The sequence below is a fragment of the Haemaphysalis longicornis genome, unplaced genomic scaffold, assembly GCF_048455015.1.
Source record: "Haemaphysalis longicornis isolate Haplotype H1 unplaced genomic scaffold, Haemaphysalis longicornis Haplotype H1 scaffold_8, whole genome shotgun sequence".
Lineage (NCBI taxonomy): Eukaryota > Metazoa > Arthropoda > Arachnida > Ixodida > Ixodidae > Haemaphysalis > Haemaphysalis longicornis.
The window spans coordinates 158,748,832-158,765,085 of record NW_027526445.1 but is presented as its reverse complement, the minus strand read 5'-3'; the positions used below and the strand labels follow the sequence as shown (position 1 = coordinate 158,765,085).

Genomic DNA, 16,254 nt, shown 5'->3' with positions numbered 1-16,254 from the left:
GCTGTCAAGTCATTCGGGCCTCACTCCATAATTTCCGTGAGAGTTTCCCACACCCCATCGGTTGTCACTTTTTCGTCTAACGCCGCTCACAACGTAGTTCCCCCTCATCACTTCATGAGTTGATGAGGGGGACTATGTCTTTGCAGAGCTTTAGCCAGATTAAACGTGAACCACAACCACGGGGTAAACCTTAATTAAACCAGTCGATTCCGCCTGTGCTGTCTGCAACTTTCCGCCTTCTTTTTTCTCCCTTCACTCTCGTGTTTCCTGCCCCACTGCCCCCAGCCCAAGGCACACCAGTTTCTAGTGCGGACCTTTGTAGCTCCCCTCAAATGCAACCACTGCACATCGCTCATGGTGGGGCTCATTCGGCAAGGCGCAGTCTGTGAAGGTGAGTGCAGACAGTCCCTTTCTCTGACTCGTCTGATTTGCCTTGGCTCAAAGATAATTTGTGTTTTTAATACAAAAGTGTTTTATTCCGGGGTACATGAAGATTTCAGTGACATTATATCCGTCACGGAAATGACGCCAGTACAGCGAAGCAAGCAGCCTGTAAAAAAAAAAGAAAAAAAGGTGGGACTGTCCTTAGCTGCAAAAAGTTGAAATGGTGACTATTTCAACTTTTTTAACCCTTTCTGTACTGTGAAAAAGAAAGCGGAAAAAGTACCAAATTTACCGAAAAATGTTTCCCGCTCAATTTGCGGAGCTTTTTTTTTTTTTTCTGATAATACAGCACCATTATTTTGATAAAATAACATTCCTTTATTTTTATAATTGTGTAAGAGAGATTGGTCTAAGATGGCTTCACATGGCACAATTATTTTGGTGAAATAACGTTCCTTTATTTCTTTGTGTAAAAAAGATTGTTCGAAGCTGGCTTCACCGCATGGCTGCAGTGTCTTGCAATAAAGTGTCGTTGGGGCTCCAAAATGACCAATGACAAGCGTATTCGTCATGACCGATGACGACTATACTTGTCATCGGTCATTTCGGTACAAAATCTCATGACGACTATACTCGCAAACGGGAGTGAAAGGGTTAAACAGAGTTTTTTAGGGCCGAAGCACCTTTGGGACTCTGGCTGTCGGCGTCTCCTGTCGTCAAGCGACAGGAGATGCCAACATCTCATGTTGTCAGATTGTCAAATGGTGGTCAAAAAACAAGTGCGTAATAGATAAAACTGGTTCAAAATAAACTAAAATGATAAACAGCATGATAAACATGACTAACATGTTAAGTAAACTAAGATATTTCAGGGTAGCTTGACTGCGGTGGCGCGCAAGCGCTTGTTTTAGCATCAACGAGCATAGCTCATCTTCGGTGGGGGGGGGTACAACCCGTGTAGATGAGCTCAGCTAATCTATGGTAGGCAAAGGGTCAATCATAATCTGGCCGTTTTTGTAGGAACGAGTTCGGTAGTTTAAAATAATTTCCGTTTTGGTGCAGCTATTTCATTTCTATGGAGTGGAGAAGCTTGTGTCAAGGAGGCTTCTTCTTTTCCCCGTGCACTCAACCAGTGTGGTTTCTCTTGCAAGCCAAACAAAATTTCAAAATCCTGTGCTGTTATTTCTTCCATAAGCTGTTTTTGTAAGAAAGTTAACTAAGCAGCCCCTGTTCTGTTTTCTTCTTCCTTTCTGAAATCTTTTTGTGCAGTGTGTGGTTTTGCCTGCCATGTGACCTGCCAGGATAAGGTGCCTGCCGTGTGTCCTGTGCCCATGGACCAGAGTAAGGACTACCCCCGTTACAATCTTTCTTTCTTTTGACATCCTGCGCAACCATCCTTAGTTTTAGTTTTGTACTAGTGTTTCTGATGCCCCTACTTAATCTATTCCCTCGTGGACACCTGCTGTCTATGAAATGCATAGTGCTTGAAGGGCAGAAAAAAATTGTACTGCTTAAAAGAGCATCAATTCCATCAGTTATGTGCTGTCCTGTTGAGGAAATGTGCTTTTTCAAGTTTTTCTGCCTGTACAAAACATGTTCAAGTGAGTGCAAGCTATTTTCAATCGTTTTGGAGCCAGGAGAAACTCTCACCATGTTACAAAGACTGTGAAGAGAGTTACAAGCATTGCCTAATTACTTAAGTAAGCTAAAGTTCAGAATCAGTGGTTGGTTCAGCTGATTTACATCCATTTTTTTTGTTCACAAAAGTGTTAAGTTCAAACGTATCATATCCTCTCACATTATTTCCTCGCTGATTTTGTTATGTCAGTTATGATAGTGCATTGACATGTCCATGACGTAGTATCTAACGAATTGCAAGTGCATTTGCCCTTCGTAGATTCCCAGTGAAAGAACAAAAATCAATTTGAACCCATAAAAATACATAAACAAAGTTAAAGCAAAGACTTGGAAAGCATCAAACCACTTTGGAAATCAGCGTGACGTCATTGCAACTGTTACTAAGCAACACAGTTCTGTGCTGGTATTAGCTGCATCCTGCATTGCTCTTGCAACTGCAGTGCTTCTCTGCAGCCAAGCTTGTTGCGCCTCTTTGCAGCCAAAAGACCAGTTGGCATTGACCCTACGAGAGGCGTTGGCACAGCTTACGAGGGTTATGTCAAGGTAAGTGCAACCACGTTTGTGTCAAGTGTATGCCTTGAGGTGTCCAGTGGTGTTTAGTCCACTACTGGCATCCTCAAATACCTGTAACATGGACTTTTCTTGTTATGTGTAACCCCTAATGATAAGAAAAATTTCTGCAACAAATAATAAGCAAGCCTTTTTATTTATTTATTTCACAGACCAGCCATTTTAAAATTCCCTGCAACAGTAATTGCATACCGTTTACACAGGTCAGAGTCACCACTGCGCAGTTGTAGCTGTCCATTTAGTGTTAGTTCGACATTTTTGATATACAAAAAAATAATGAAGGAAGAAAGACAAGCCTCGACCATTTCTCTTGGGTACTTTGTTCCAGTTCACACCGAGTATTCAGATGAATTGTTTATGGATTACGCAAGCATGAAAAACAAAACCTTATTGCTAAATCTTCCAGAGTAATGGCGTTTCAGGGGTTCCACGTTGTTCACAGCTTGGCTATGGGAGTTCCGGTCATTTGGCTTCCTCCGTATGCATTCCTACAATGCTTTGTAAAATGGTGCACAACCTTGGCTGACGCACCTTCGCCAACTCGTTTTGTTTTAACTGCAGGTGGCCTCTATGATGTGGAAGCCCCAAATTTTGATTTAGCTTTAAAGGAGTACTGACACGAAATTTTTATGTTACGTTTTTTTCGCTGCTATGCGTGCCTATCAGCCCACTAATCATAGAATGACAGATTAGACGGTCGAGCACAGCGTAAACATTCATTTACGGCGTCGTTTATTCGTGCCAGTTTCGGTTTCGACAAAAAAACGCCGAGCGGCCGCCATGACAGCATGTATCACATGGCGTCGCCATTCTTGCCGTATCGCTGCCTCTCTGGAAGCGCGCGCGAGCGAGCGCGCGCGCGCGCCCAGACCGGCCGAGGTTTTCGCCGTCCCCACAGGCGCGGGCAGCATGACGTCAGTCCCAAAACCATGACGTGTACACACGCCCGAGCAGCGCGCGCCAACCACAGCCAGCGCGTCGGCTTCGTCACGGGAGCCCCGACGTCGGCAGTTTGGGGCACGTAGCAGATGATGTCACGTTGGCCCGCTCTGGGCTTTCTCGTGCGGGCGAAGATTAAAATGGATTTTAAATATGTTTCGCTGAACGGTTGCTGTTGAAACTTGCTGGGAGATATCTCCTGATAAAAAGGAAGCGTTTTACATAGTTATCTCAGCTTTGAAATTTCGTGTCAGTACTCCTTTAATACTACTCATCTTTTTATATTCGAGCTTCAGAGTTATTTGATTGCTTAGGATAATACTGAAAAGGAGTCTGTGCCATGCGAACCAAATACTTGACGAGGACATGCAATGAAAGGCATTGCATGATGCGTAGCCTGTGAGTGTTTCTCAAAAAGGACTGATTAAGAAAGTGACGTGCCCAACCTGTGATTTTGCTTTGGGGTTAATGGTAGCTAAGGCATTGCTTTGACGCATACAAGTTGGCCAGTAGTTTTATTCTGGCCCCTGTGCCTCGGTTATTATGGTATTTGAAGTGAAGTTGCTACCCCCCCTTCCCCCTTTTTTTTAATTAAATAACCATCAGGTCCCCAAGCTTGGCGGGGTGAAGAAGGGCTGGCAGCGGCAGTTTGTGGCGGTGTGCGACTTCAAGCTCTTCCTGTACGACCTTCTTCAGGACAAGAACGTGCAGCCCGCCGTGGCCGCCTCACAAGTGCTCGACATGAGGTAGGTCTCTACACACTGAGATTTGTAAACCCCCGCCAAAGTGAACACCACTGTCTACACTTATTGCTTCTGTCAACTTCAATGGCGAGACTGCCATGTAACAAGTGGAACAGGTAGTGCTATGTTTAATCAAAGTGTGGAACGAACACGAGGTGTCAATGCAATCCCATGGGTGCTACTCCCCTCAGCGGTACAGTCATCCCTGTGGGTTCAATGCCCAAGTGTTGTGCTTCTTTGAGATGTCATGTGTACTGCAGCTATACACTGATCACCCATAATGAATGCAGGGGCAACTTCTCTAAGGTGTACAGCGTGCGTGATTTGTGCTCACGCCGTTTGTGCATGGAACTATGACCACAAGCACATAACGTCGTTTACATTGTTGTCGAGGAAGCCTAGAAGCAAACCTAGTCTGTAAGGAGTAAATAAGGAAGCAGTGAGCTGCATTTAGAGGTTTGGTGAATCCACATAGTACAATAGTACAGTGACTTCACCTGAACACAATATGCCCACCAAGCTTTCACGGCCAGTTAGTCCTCAGTCACTTCAGTGTTTATGCCAGTGAGTAGATTTTTCATTGGGTTCAATATTAATTTTTTTTTTTTACCCCTCGCAGAGACGAAGAATTCTCGGTGACCTCAGTCCTGGAGTCTGATGTGATCCATGCCACCCGGAAGGACATTCCTTGCATATTCAGGGTGAGAGGCTTTGTGTGAGCTTAGAGGAATCAGTGTTTGGAAGCAAAGATGCGCATTTCATTTTTCGGTGTGCCACAGGGTGCACTTTTCTTCCCCCCCATTTTCTCCCACTTTTTTTTCCCTTCTTTGCATTGATGCAAAGTAAGTGCTCAACAGTAGAGGAGTATTTAAACATAGTAGAAATGGAAAGGAAAGACAAATGAAGGAAATAGGAGGGGTTTGGGGCAGTGGAGATGGACATGCTCAAGGAGGCATCACTCAGCAGCAGTTGAAGGGTATAAAGCGAATAAGTTTTAGTTGAATATGGTTCATCTGTTAGTCTGGTCTGTTATAATCTTTGCCACGCGGGCTGTTGACTACTGCAGCTCTCAAGTCGGTATGAGTTCCTTTTCTTGCGGTAGCAAGTTGTTGGTAACCAGGCCACCACTTAGTAAAAATAATGTTTCCCCCACTTTGACCCATGAGTTGCTTTTAGGATATGTATGGCAGTTAGCATCAGTTTGCAAATAGTTTGATACACCTAAAGAAGTAAAACCAACGTTTAAAGAAAAGATGCAGAATGTGAGCTGTTTGGATGCCTCTCTGTGTTGGCCTGCTTTTATCATCCCCTGCAATTTCGTAGACCCAGCTGATTGGTGTTGGAAAGTTGAAAAGCCTAGAAAGTCTTGGTGCTCAGGGTTCCACTTAGATTCACCTTGCTGGTGTTTCTGAAACGCGACAGCATTTGTAAATCTCGCATTTCACCCTAAAATGTTTACCTGGTGACGTGTTGTGACTCGATAATCACATTTAGGCGGTAAACGAAATTGGCTTTCAGCCCGCTCCTCCTTTAGGAGATCAAGGATAATCCTTAGTCCTCTCCCGCATCCTTTTCCGTGCATCCAGCTCCCTGCATCATGCTCGTTTTTGTCAAGGGACGCAGATGGAACTGAACTCCTCTCGGGGGATAAAAAAAAAAACGAGCCGGTCTTTGTTTTCTCTGATCAGCAGTGAACCCTTTCTTGTTCCCCCTTGACGCAGGTGACGACTTCGATGATGGACGGGGGCCTGCAGAGCCAGACCCTGATGATGGTGGACAAGGAGAGCGAGAAGGTCAAGTGGGTGGACGCACTCAACGAGCTGCACCGCATACTCCGACGCAATAGGCTGCCCCACCGGACGGTCAGTCCTGTTGGACACTCTCTCCCTCTCTCTCGTTTGGTTCTTGCGGAACAGTTGTGCTCAGTACAGCCGTGCCTGAAATCACCCCTGCTTGCAAAACAGCCTTGCTCCTACTGTGTCTGTAGCCTCTTTCCTTTCAGCAGTGATGCACTGCCGTGACCCTCCTTTGTATGTGCTTGTGTGCAGGTGTTCCAGGCGAAGGAAATCCTAGATAGCACACTTGTGATTATCAAGAATGCCTTATCAGCTGCTGTGATAGGTGAGTCACTTCGTCTCCCAGCTCCTCACCACAGCCGTGGCAGTGTTTTGAGGCAGGTGGCTGAAAGTTTGTGTCTTGTGCTCTTATTTGTCTGCACAGAACCAGAGAGGATAGCCCTGGGTACTGAAGAAGGGCTTTACTGCGTGGATTTGGACAGAGAAGGTACGCTGGTCTCGTCATATTACTGTACTTGGGATGGTGGGACATTAACAGTAGCCGTGGCTGTGTGCATGCTAAAATTTTCCCATTAGCCGAAGCAAAACTTTGTTTATTTGGTCGTTATCTGGATTCCAATCATGACCATTGGAACACTGATTAACAGGCTTGCAGAGAGCAAAGTCAGGTGTTGTTGAATTTGGTTGTTTCCTGTGCTGTTATTTTTAAGGGTTTGATTACTGAACACTTGATGAACATTGTTCAGATGGCAAGACTCTGTTGTAGTAGAACAGCAGAATCACAGGGTAGGAAAAGTGCAGCGGGTAATGGGGCCCGTTGGGGGCCGTTGTTCTCGAAAATATGACTGGCCCCCTCCGACATGGTGTGTGCTGCCCTGTTCTCGCAGAGATTGCCCGCATTGGGGATGGCAAGAGGATTGCCCAACTCGAATACATTCCAGAGGAACAGCTGCTCATCGCTATCGCAGGTGCGTTCACTCGTGTTTTGTAAACATGGGGTAAGAAGGCCCCTGTAACGTGCACGGTTTTCCAACCCTTGCAATTTTGACTTTGACGTCTTCACCAGAGCATGTACAGTAACCACCACGTTTGGTGCAATCATAACTGATGGCAGTGCTTCCATGCCTTTTTGGTGTTGGTGCGAAGAAGGTCTTGGTGTGCTAGAGCTAATGTGCAACCAATTGCATGTCTCTTTACAAAGAAGAAAGAATGGTGAATTTTTTTATATGTCTGGAACAGTATATGCAAGCCTATGCATGCATAGGCAGTTTACAAAGTTCCCACCGCCTTCACCATCCAGCAGGGCTTCATGCTCGCATTCTCCACCCTCTCTTTCACACTCAGTTGCTGCCGCAAAGTAGTCGACCCGTTCCCTCTCTTACCCCCCTCCCCTTTTGCGTGCAGGCAAACAGCGGCACCTGCGGCTGATCCCCGTGGGGGCCCTGGATGGCCACGACGTGGACTGGATCAAGGTGGCCGACACCAAGGGCTGCACCACCTTCTGCACCACCCACATGGACCACGGGGGAACGCCCACCTACTACTTCTGCGTGGCCGTCAAGAAGCAGGCACGTCTCCCACGCTCCTCCTTCTTGCGAGTACCACCGAGTCCAGTGTTGGGTGCTGGTTTTATTCATGGATCATTCGTAGCTGTCAGCAGCTAGAACCTGAAAGCTGGGGGCGTCTTCCATATGTGGACCCGCCATAGTAGTGGCTCAGTGGCCAAGGCGTCATGCTGTGGACCCCAAGGACGCAGGTACAGTGTACTAGAAGAGAGAGGTGTGTCGTTCAGGGCCGATTAGGGGGGTCCGTCCCTTTTGCGATGAAAATTTCTCCTGAGGAACTCCTGTTGTAAGCAGCACACCTGGCGGCCGCTGCTTACCACTTGGTTTCAGAAGTTTTGTGTGTCAAATTAATCCTTATTTATTGCCCGAGATAGTCTTATTTCTTTATTTCATGGTATAAAGTTTTATAAAACCCGTCAAATAACTGTTTAGTTTGATTTAAAAACTTATAGGTGGCGCTGGCTGCAACAGGAGTTCTCCGGGGAACGCCTGCACTCCACACAATTTTTTCATCGCAAAAGGGACCCACGCTCTCCATTGGTTTTTCCCCCCCGCACGGCACACCTCTACCTTTTAGTACGTATACTGTGATGCAGGTTTGGTCCTGGCCATGGTGGCTGCTTTTCTGGTGGAGAGAAAAAATGAAAAATGGAAACGCATGTTATGGATAGATCCCCCCAGGTGGTCAAAATTGATCCAGAGCCCCAGGGCCGTACCCAGAAATTTTTTTCGGGGGGGGTTATGAATTTTGGGAAGGGGGTAGTTTTGCTGAAAGCAACAGTAAGTATTCTTTACGTGCTGCTTGGAAAAGATTTCGGGAGGGGTTCGAACCCCCAAACCCCCCCTCTGGGTACGGCCCTGCAGAGCCCTCTGCTACAGCTTGAGCGCGTTAAACCCCGAACTCAAGCAAACTTCCACATATGGACCTGATTTAGAAAAGCACGCAGTCGTACTTGGTTGCACTTCAATGCGGATGCCGATTTCTTGACACACGGACGGATGGCTTGTCCCCCTGTGATTGCAGGTGCTGGTGCACCAGGTGAACCGGACCAAGAGCCGGCACGGTGGACGGCAGGTGATCAGTGTGCCGGGCACTGCCCAGTGCCTGGACGTGCGGCAGGACCGGCTGTGCGTCGGCCTGCCTTCCCTCTTCTACCTGTACAGCCTGCAGGGGACTGCCGAGCCTGTCTGTAAGTTCAAACCTCTCGGCTCGTCAGGGTGTGTGCAATCGAGAGACTTTGATTTGGATCCTTCAGTCAATCAGTTATTCTGCATGTCAGCTTCCCTCACTTCTGAGGCGTCCACGTGAAACTCTCCTTTTTCAGTGCAAGGAATGGCTGTATTCTTGTTCAGGTTCAGTAATTTGGTGCTGTTTGCACCTGTATTGCATTGGTATTAGATGCGACTGCATCTCATTCACCCGCCTTGTCCCTGCATCCGGCGTCGGCGTTGTTGTCGGCGTCCGCCCCTCCCCCATTCTCCTCGCCGCGTGAGCTGCGCTCTCCGCCGCTCACCCCCTCTCCTCTCCGATAGCGAACACTCCCTCGCGAGGGGCATTGGATTGGATTCGAATGGATTGCCTTGGCTTGGATTGGATTTCGATTGGATTGGATTAAAGTGGATTGTGTTGGATTGTGTTGCGTCATAGCCGCAGCAGGCGCACTGGCGCCGGCGCGTCCCCTCACCGTTATGCGCGCTATAAAACGCGGTGCCTGCGCCGCTCCGCTCCATTGTTCCAGCGCCGTTCCTCCACTGTCCAACCCTGCAACGTGAACCCCTATGCGTCGCATCTACACAGGCGTTCCCGCTAGGGGAGGTGGGAGTTTTTTTTGTAAAAATGTAGGGGTGTGTTCGCCATTACGACACCCAGCAAATGTGTTTGGACACCTACCAGTTCAATAAATAATATGTTCATCTGACACAACATCCGCCTTCAGACAGTCAGTTTGAGGTGTGTGATTATTTTAATGCTCTTGTGACCAGTTATGAACTGGCCTCAGGTCGGTTCCTGTGCTTAGATTGTGCGCGTGCCTTCTACCCAGCACGCATCTGCTGGCTTCTGCTGAAAGTGCCGATTCTCACCTGTTATCCGTGTCCCACCCCCCTGCTGCCCCTGTTTTCGCAGGCCTGGTGCAGCCCGACAACAACCTGTCCTTCCTTCACCACAACACCATGGATGCCTTCATGGCCGTCGAGCTGCCCAACAACGAGTACCTCCTGGTCTTCAGCCGTGAGTGCTTGCCGCCGCACGCTCTCGCTTTTGCCTTTAGAAAGACGCGGGGGCCTTGTCACGAAACCGCGTCCAACTGTTTCCTTTTTTGTCTTGATTAATGCTGTGAGCATTAGTCGTCTACGAGCCTTCATCCCAATTGAAGGAGTGCCATTATGCTTCTCTTTCTGATCCAGTCCTTATATGTAAGAGAGCAAGATGAAGTCTGACTGTCCCTCAAGACAAGTGGGATCACTGATACATCACTTCTTATTAGTAGTGAGAAGCAAAGTGAAATGGGGCCATCCCTTGTGGGGGGGAAATCGTGCTCTCGCCCCTCATTTTTCCGCTTTAAATGTCTGGCCCATCGTGAAAGGCCGGATCGTGTGACCCCTTTCCTCGTGCCATGCCTTGCTTAGTGAAAGGCACCGTGAAAAACTTCTTGTAGTAGTGCTTCCAGCGTATCATACAGGCATTGCTCTCAGAGAGAGAGAGGCAAGAGGGCCCCCCCCCCCCCTGATGTCTTTGCATCCCTTCTTCTCTCCTCCCCTCGACTCTTGCAGAGCTGGGCGTGTTTGTGAACGGCCAGGGCAAGAAGACCCGGGAGAAGGAGGTCATGTTCTCAGCCGTGCCCCTGTCAGTCAGTGAGTGCGACACTCCTCTCCTGGCGGACTCGTTCAGCCTCCTCTCTATTGCAAAGTGTGGTTGGTTTCATGCCCACCTACTTGCAGTGGTGCGCCTAACCTGAAAGGGGCAGAGCGGCAGTGAGATGCTGACCAACTGTTTCCTAAAACTCTTTTTAGCTTAGCGTAACAGCTATGCTTCGCCAGTAGTACTCTGCTTGACAAAGTACATGACCACACTCGTCAGCAGTTGCATTGGTACAAGCTGAAATGGGGAGTGATACCTTCGAGTGGCATGCAAAAGGATTAAGAAGATAATGCAAGTGCATTCTTTATTACCTGTGGAGTGTGGAAAAAATTATATTTTAACCTTTCCTTATCCCTTTATGCTCACTGCACTCTTGCCTGTGTAACGATGCGTATTTCTAGATATGTTTTTATTGGGATGTCAAGTTCATGTTGGTGAAAAGGTCTCTGCTTGCACGTTGTCTCTCACCTCATAGCCGTCATGTTCGTGCTTGTGTGTGCGTGCAGGTTACCACGACTCGTACCTGTGTGTGTACATGGATTCCCACATTGATGTGTTTGAAGTGACGTCCGGTGACTGGGTGCAGACCATGAACCTCAAGAAGGCAAGTCTCATGCTTCGCCTGGAGTTCCTCTTCCCTATTTTAAAATGTGCATGTGATACTCTTGTCTATTGTAAAATGTGCATGTGTGGTTATCACAGTCGAATATATGCATACAGCTGCTTTTAACCCCTCCTTACCACGCTTGCTTTCTAGTGGCAATAATGACACGAATGGGGAAATTCTAGTCCTACAGATAGGCACGTGCATAGGTGACAGTGGAATGCAATCTTTCTGTACTCAATGCACTACTAGTGCACATATCCAATGAAAATTTTGACCTCTTCAAAGCCATTATTCTGTAGCGTGGCTAAAAAGACTGGAAAGTACAAAATGTGACTCGCCTGAAATGTGCACATGCCCCTGGCTAGTCACCAATAGAAATCAATGGTTCTTAAACCAGAAATAAAATATTAAACGCTGCCATAATGGCCAGGGGGAGTGGGTATTGTAGCCAGCTAACAAGCGCCAAGCCAGCCGCCCGCTTAGGTGAAAGTGTGCGTAATCTCCATGTGTGCGTGCGACTGCCGAAAGAAGCACATGGAGCAGATCTTGACTGTTTCTCTGGCTACCCAGTTATCCAGCGGACCCCCGGCTTTAATACAGTAAAACCTCGTTACAAGAGACACTGTTACAAGAGACACTTGGTTATAAGAGACATTTGAATGAAGGCGGTTTGGTTGGTTTTCCTATGTTTGCCAAGTTAGCAACATTGCATACAAGAGACCTTGGTTACAAGAGACACGTTTTTTGGTTCCCTTGAGTGTCTCTTGTAACGAGGTTTTACTGTACCTGTTTGGTTGGTTATTGTGGCTGTTTGCACTGTTGTGTTTCTTTTTTTTTTTCTATTCTTTTCTTTTCTTTTCCTCTGCTCTGCACCTCTCCTGCCCTGGCTGCAAAGAGGCAGCAAGCAGTAGTGAGCAAATAAAAAAAAATAAGTAAATAAATATCGTACGGTAGCCGACCGATTTTTCGAACCTGGAGGGGAACGAATAATGGTCTGAATAAAAGAGCAGTCCGAAAAAAATCTGTGAGCCACTACTCTTATGGGACAACTGTCGGTTCCTCGGGAAAGTTCGGAATATCCAGCAAGTCCGAATCTTTGGAGTCCGAAAAAACAGTCGGCTACTGTATTCCTTTCCCTCACCGCTTCTCTTCCCGCAATTGCAGACCAAGCCTCTGTGCCGTGACGGGCAGCTGTGCTTCTCGATGGCCACGGAGGCGCCGCACGTGCTCTACATGCACCCGATCCACCGGAGGGACCTTGCAGTCCGGGCGTCGGAGCCGGGCTCCCACCGGCCTGGCGGAGGCGGAGGCATGACCCATGTGGCCCCCTCCCTGCGGGGGTCCACGTCCTCCATGGCGGCCGCTCTGGTCACCAGGGCCCGGCGGAGGTTCTCGGTGCGGGAGGCCGAGAAGCAGAAGAGGTGCGGCACCACCTTCCCTCGTGCGCACCGCCCTACGCTGTGAGGGCAGGCCCAGGTGGTCGACGCGTCTGATACGGAAAGAGAAAACCGTTCTTCAGCGTTTATTGCCGCCGTGGAGAGAGCGATGCTAAGCCGTGCACGCTGGTCCAAGCGCAGCGTTTCGAACTCATGCGCATGCCTCTCATACTCCTCGTGCGTGCCAACGTGCCACTTCTTTCTCGACACCTGCATCATCATCATCATCTATACTGTCCATGTTGGCGACAAATTAGAAATCTGCAACAGCGTCCGTGCGTGGTTGTTATCTGTTGCTGGACAATTGCACGTTATTAATTTTAACTGCTTGTCCAGGTTACTTGAAGCGCCCTACATGCAACTGTCCCTGAAAGTAGTGCGCACTCGAACACACACTGATGTCATTTCAGTCTCTTGTCAGCCGGGCTTTAGTAATTTCTGTGGGCCACAGGTTTTGCTGGTGTTATCACATTCCACGCTCACAGTTTTCACAGATAATGGTTAGACATGCCCTCAATTGCATTGCTCTAAACCACGGTGCAAGATATACCATATTTTCACATGTATAACCCCCAGCAACAATGCGAAAATTTCAGTGGCAAAGTAGGGGTGCCGGTAACACGCAGGGTTTTTCCTTTAGTGCATCTTCCCGGCAATGCGCGTTGTGCCGTGTAGATGACCTTGTGTACAACAGGGAGAACTGTGGCTCAGGTGATAGCTCTAGTGAGAGCAGTGACAGTGAGTGAATTGTGACTTTCACCTTGCGCTCAGTGTATTCTACTTGCCTAATATATACGCTTTTTCTGTCTACACAGTATGTAGTGTTTTGCTTGAGCAGTAGATTTGGTGCAGCCTTTCCTGTATCAAATGTGCAGGAAATATGCGAGGATTTTTTTTTTCTTTTCTTTTCTGGCAGGCCGAAAGTGGGGATGTGGAATATATGCAGAGGCAGGTTATAGACACAAAAATACGGTACTTTTAAGTGTGGACACAGCGGTTCAAAAAGCTGTCAAATAAAGTTGGTGGTGCCGCACATAGACCTTTAAAGGATGGGTCATGTGGTGGTGGAACTGCTAACTGCACAGTGTTCTAGACTTAACGTGAACATTGGGCCCCGCCAGAGACTTCTACAATATCGCTTCATCTCTGCAGGTTTGCATATCAAATTACCTGAGATGCATAACATCATTTATGACAGGAAACATCAGCATACCTGCCGCCAGTTTTATCTGCTCCACCTTCAACAACTTTCCTTACGGTTTTTCGTGGTGACCGCTTCGCCAATGGGTGCTTCCATTTTGCTGGCGCTGTGACTGAGTGCTGAAGTGCTATGGTAGTCAACGAGAAAAACTGATGACACTGCATTGTTTGCAATTACGCACCTATTCGACATTGAGCAGAACTTCCCCTCCATGCTCTGAAAAGTACCATTTTTGTATAACTGCGCTCTCAAACAAAGGCCGACTGCAAGTAGCATTGTTGTCTGTCGAAGAACGACGATATTAGCGGAGGATTGCTGCAGTGCACGCATTCATTTGTTTAGGATTACAGGAAATGTCAAATAATGTCACTTATTTGTTACCAACTGCGTACCGACATTACAATCCTTTGTGAAGTATTTGTGCTCTAATTTTTCGTTCAGTGTCAAATCACTTCGGTTTAGAATTTTATAACTTGTTTAAACTGTTACCGACCCAAAGCGCCTGCCAAGGACACATTGAAACCGCGACTACAGGCACTGCAGCAAGCGCAATTGTTTCCGCACGGCTTTCTCCTGACTTTCGTCTGCTCCATTGGCAGAGTCTGCCAAGCCACGGCAAGCAGGCACAGCGCCCGCGAAAGCTGCCAAAAAGGCCTAGCAAAAAGATCCCAGTAGCCGAAAAGATGCAAAAGTAGCCGAAAAAGGTAGCCAAAAAGATCCAGACAGGTCCGAGTGGCTGGCATTCAAGTAGCTTTGTTTTTTCCGCACTTAAGGGCGCTGTTATAAATGGTCTTGGTGACGTCTATTGTGGGACTTTATTTGCATGATAAAAAAGTGTTGTTTTGCATAGTTTGTCCTCACCGAAAAGTATATCTCACACCGTGCTGTAAACTCTGAACATCTTTTCAAAACCATCAGGCCTGTGTAACTCTTCTTGCTTGACAGTACATCACGCTCTTCTCACAGTTAAGGAATTGTTTTGTGCCTTGCTCTGCATTCTTCAACCGTGTTGACACACAAATTACTAGTTCAGGAACACTTCTTCACTTCCCCAGAGGCAAGCGAGGGGTTTGTGGGTGCTGTCTAGGGCCTTCAGTTCATGTTCGTGCCTCCGTTCACACCCCCATTATTCCCGTGCAGTGCTGACCGGCGGTCAAGGATGATCTCTGCGCCGTCCAACTTCAACCACATTCAGCACATGGGGCCCAGCGAGCTGCAGAAGCTCATTGATCTCCCAACGGTAAGGACAGCTGTGTGTGTGTGTCCCCTATCCTCACCATCGTGGTGTATCATGTGCAGGCTGGTAAAAAAAAATAATAATAAATAATTATAATGCTTCCAGTCGGAGAATAAAACATGCTGCATAAGCTACATAAGAGGGAATTGCTACGTATGCTTATAGATGGTATTCACATAAAAGTTTAGTGGCCGATTTCTTCTATTGGCAACACTGAAAACTGCCGTGACTGTGTTCACCGTGTCTGCGCAAAAAAAAAAAAAAAGTGCCCGCATTTGTTGCCTGTGTCATTACCGCCCGACTCAGCCGTGACATCAAAGTAAACAGATATGAATAATAGCAGGGACATTGCGTGGTTATGCTCTACTTGCCCTAGAGAACTCCACATCACAACTGAGGAATGGAGCCACGGTTGCTCTGTGTTCGCAGCGCAGTTGCCTGCAAACACAGATATCAAAACATGTGCACCTGAACCTTGCACACAGCAGAGTCATTCAGTACAGAAGCCAAATAATGCTTCCGGAGAAATTGTGAATGCTCACTTGCACGCCAGTTGAGATACGACGGCAGCGTAACAGGTAGCAGTGCATGCTGAAGTTGGTGCGTGCACTGTTAGCTGGGAGACTAGCGACGTCGATCGGAAAGCGACTGAAAGAGAGAGTGCTCGCCAACAGGTGAGCAATCAGTAGCCGATACCAAACCACGGCAGCTTGCAGTAAGCTGACCTTTGCCAACGACTTCACTCGAGTCTTGTGACAGGTAGGCTGTCAGACACTGCAGAAACGGTCGTTAACGTCGAGGTAATGCTTTCGAGCTCACTAGGACGCCTTCTGTGTGCACTGCCATGCCCAAGCCCATGCATCCTCGTTGCTAAGGTGGCACACATGGTTGCCGGCATGCGTGCCACGCCAGTGAATACAACCTATATCAGATATTTCGTTAGGGTCAAGCAGTTACTGTCATGCCGTACTTTATTATATACCATAAACACTAATAGAAACAAGGAGGTGATTATAATTATATGATTGTAATATTACATGATCATAGTCACATTTCACCGTTATGTTACAGTCAAACCCCACAGCAACAAACTCTGCATCAATGAAATTTCTACTTTAACGAGATATTTTCAATTCCCAATCAGCTAGGCGTAAAAGTCGATGCAACTAAGTTCTCACCACAACGAACCATTTGTGTGACTTGTTTTCACTTCAGCGAAATTTTCGCTCAGTTGGGTTTGAACGCTTATTTTATGATAAAACAAGCATAACGCCAGCT

General features: G+C 47.4%; 1 protein-coding gene across 4 annotated transcripts in view; it reads left to right on the top strand.

Moving 5' to 3' along the window:
* Positions 1-16,254, top strand: part of Gek (serine/threonine-protein kinase gek) — a 103,663-nt gene that overhangs the window by 78,090 nt on the left and 9,319 nt on the right. For 2 of the 4 annotated variants that reach the window (XM_077680667.1, XM_077680666.1), the window contains exons 25-40: positions 286-391; positions 1,654-1,725; positions 2,501-2,565; positions 4,138-4,277; positions 4,894-4,975; positions 5,996-6,136; positions 6,323-6,395; positions 6,495-6,557; positions 6,958-7,038; positions 7,475-7,638; positions 8,660-8,825; positions 9,761-9,865; positions 10,408-10,488; positions 11,002-11,099; positions 12,267-12,523; positions 14,880-14,979. In XM_077680667.1, the coding sequence (XP_077536793.1) occupies positions 286-391; positions 1,654-1,725; positions 2,501-2,565; positions 4,138-4,277; positions 4,894-4,975; positions 5,996-6,136; positions 6,323-6,395; positions 6,495-6,557; positions 6,958-7,038; positions 7,475-7,638; positions 8,660-8,825; positions 9,761-9,865; positions 10,408-10,488; positions 11,002-11,099; positions 12,267-12,523; positions 14,880-14,979 (1,794 nt within the window). Of the gene's footprint in view, positions 1-285; positions 392-1,653; positions 1,726-2,500; positions 2,566-4,137; positions 4,278-4,893; positions 4,976-5,995; positions 6,137-6,322; positions 6,396-6,494; positions 6,558-6,957; positions 7,039-7,474; positions 7,639-8,659; positions 8,826-9,760; positions 9,866-10,407; positions 10,489-11,001; positions 11,100-12,266; positions 12,563-14,879; positions 14,980-16,254 lie in introns of all 4 variants that reach the window. The other 2 variants (XM_077680665.1, XM_077680664.1) reach the window with 1 other exon arrangement.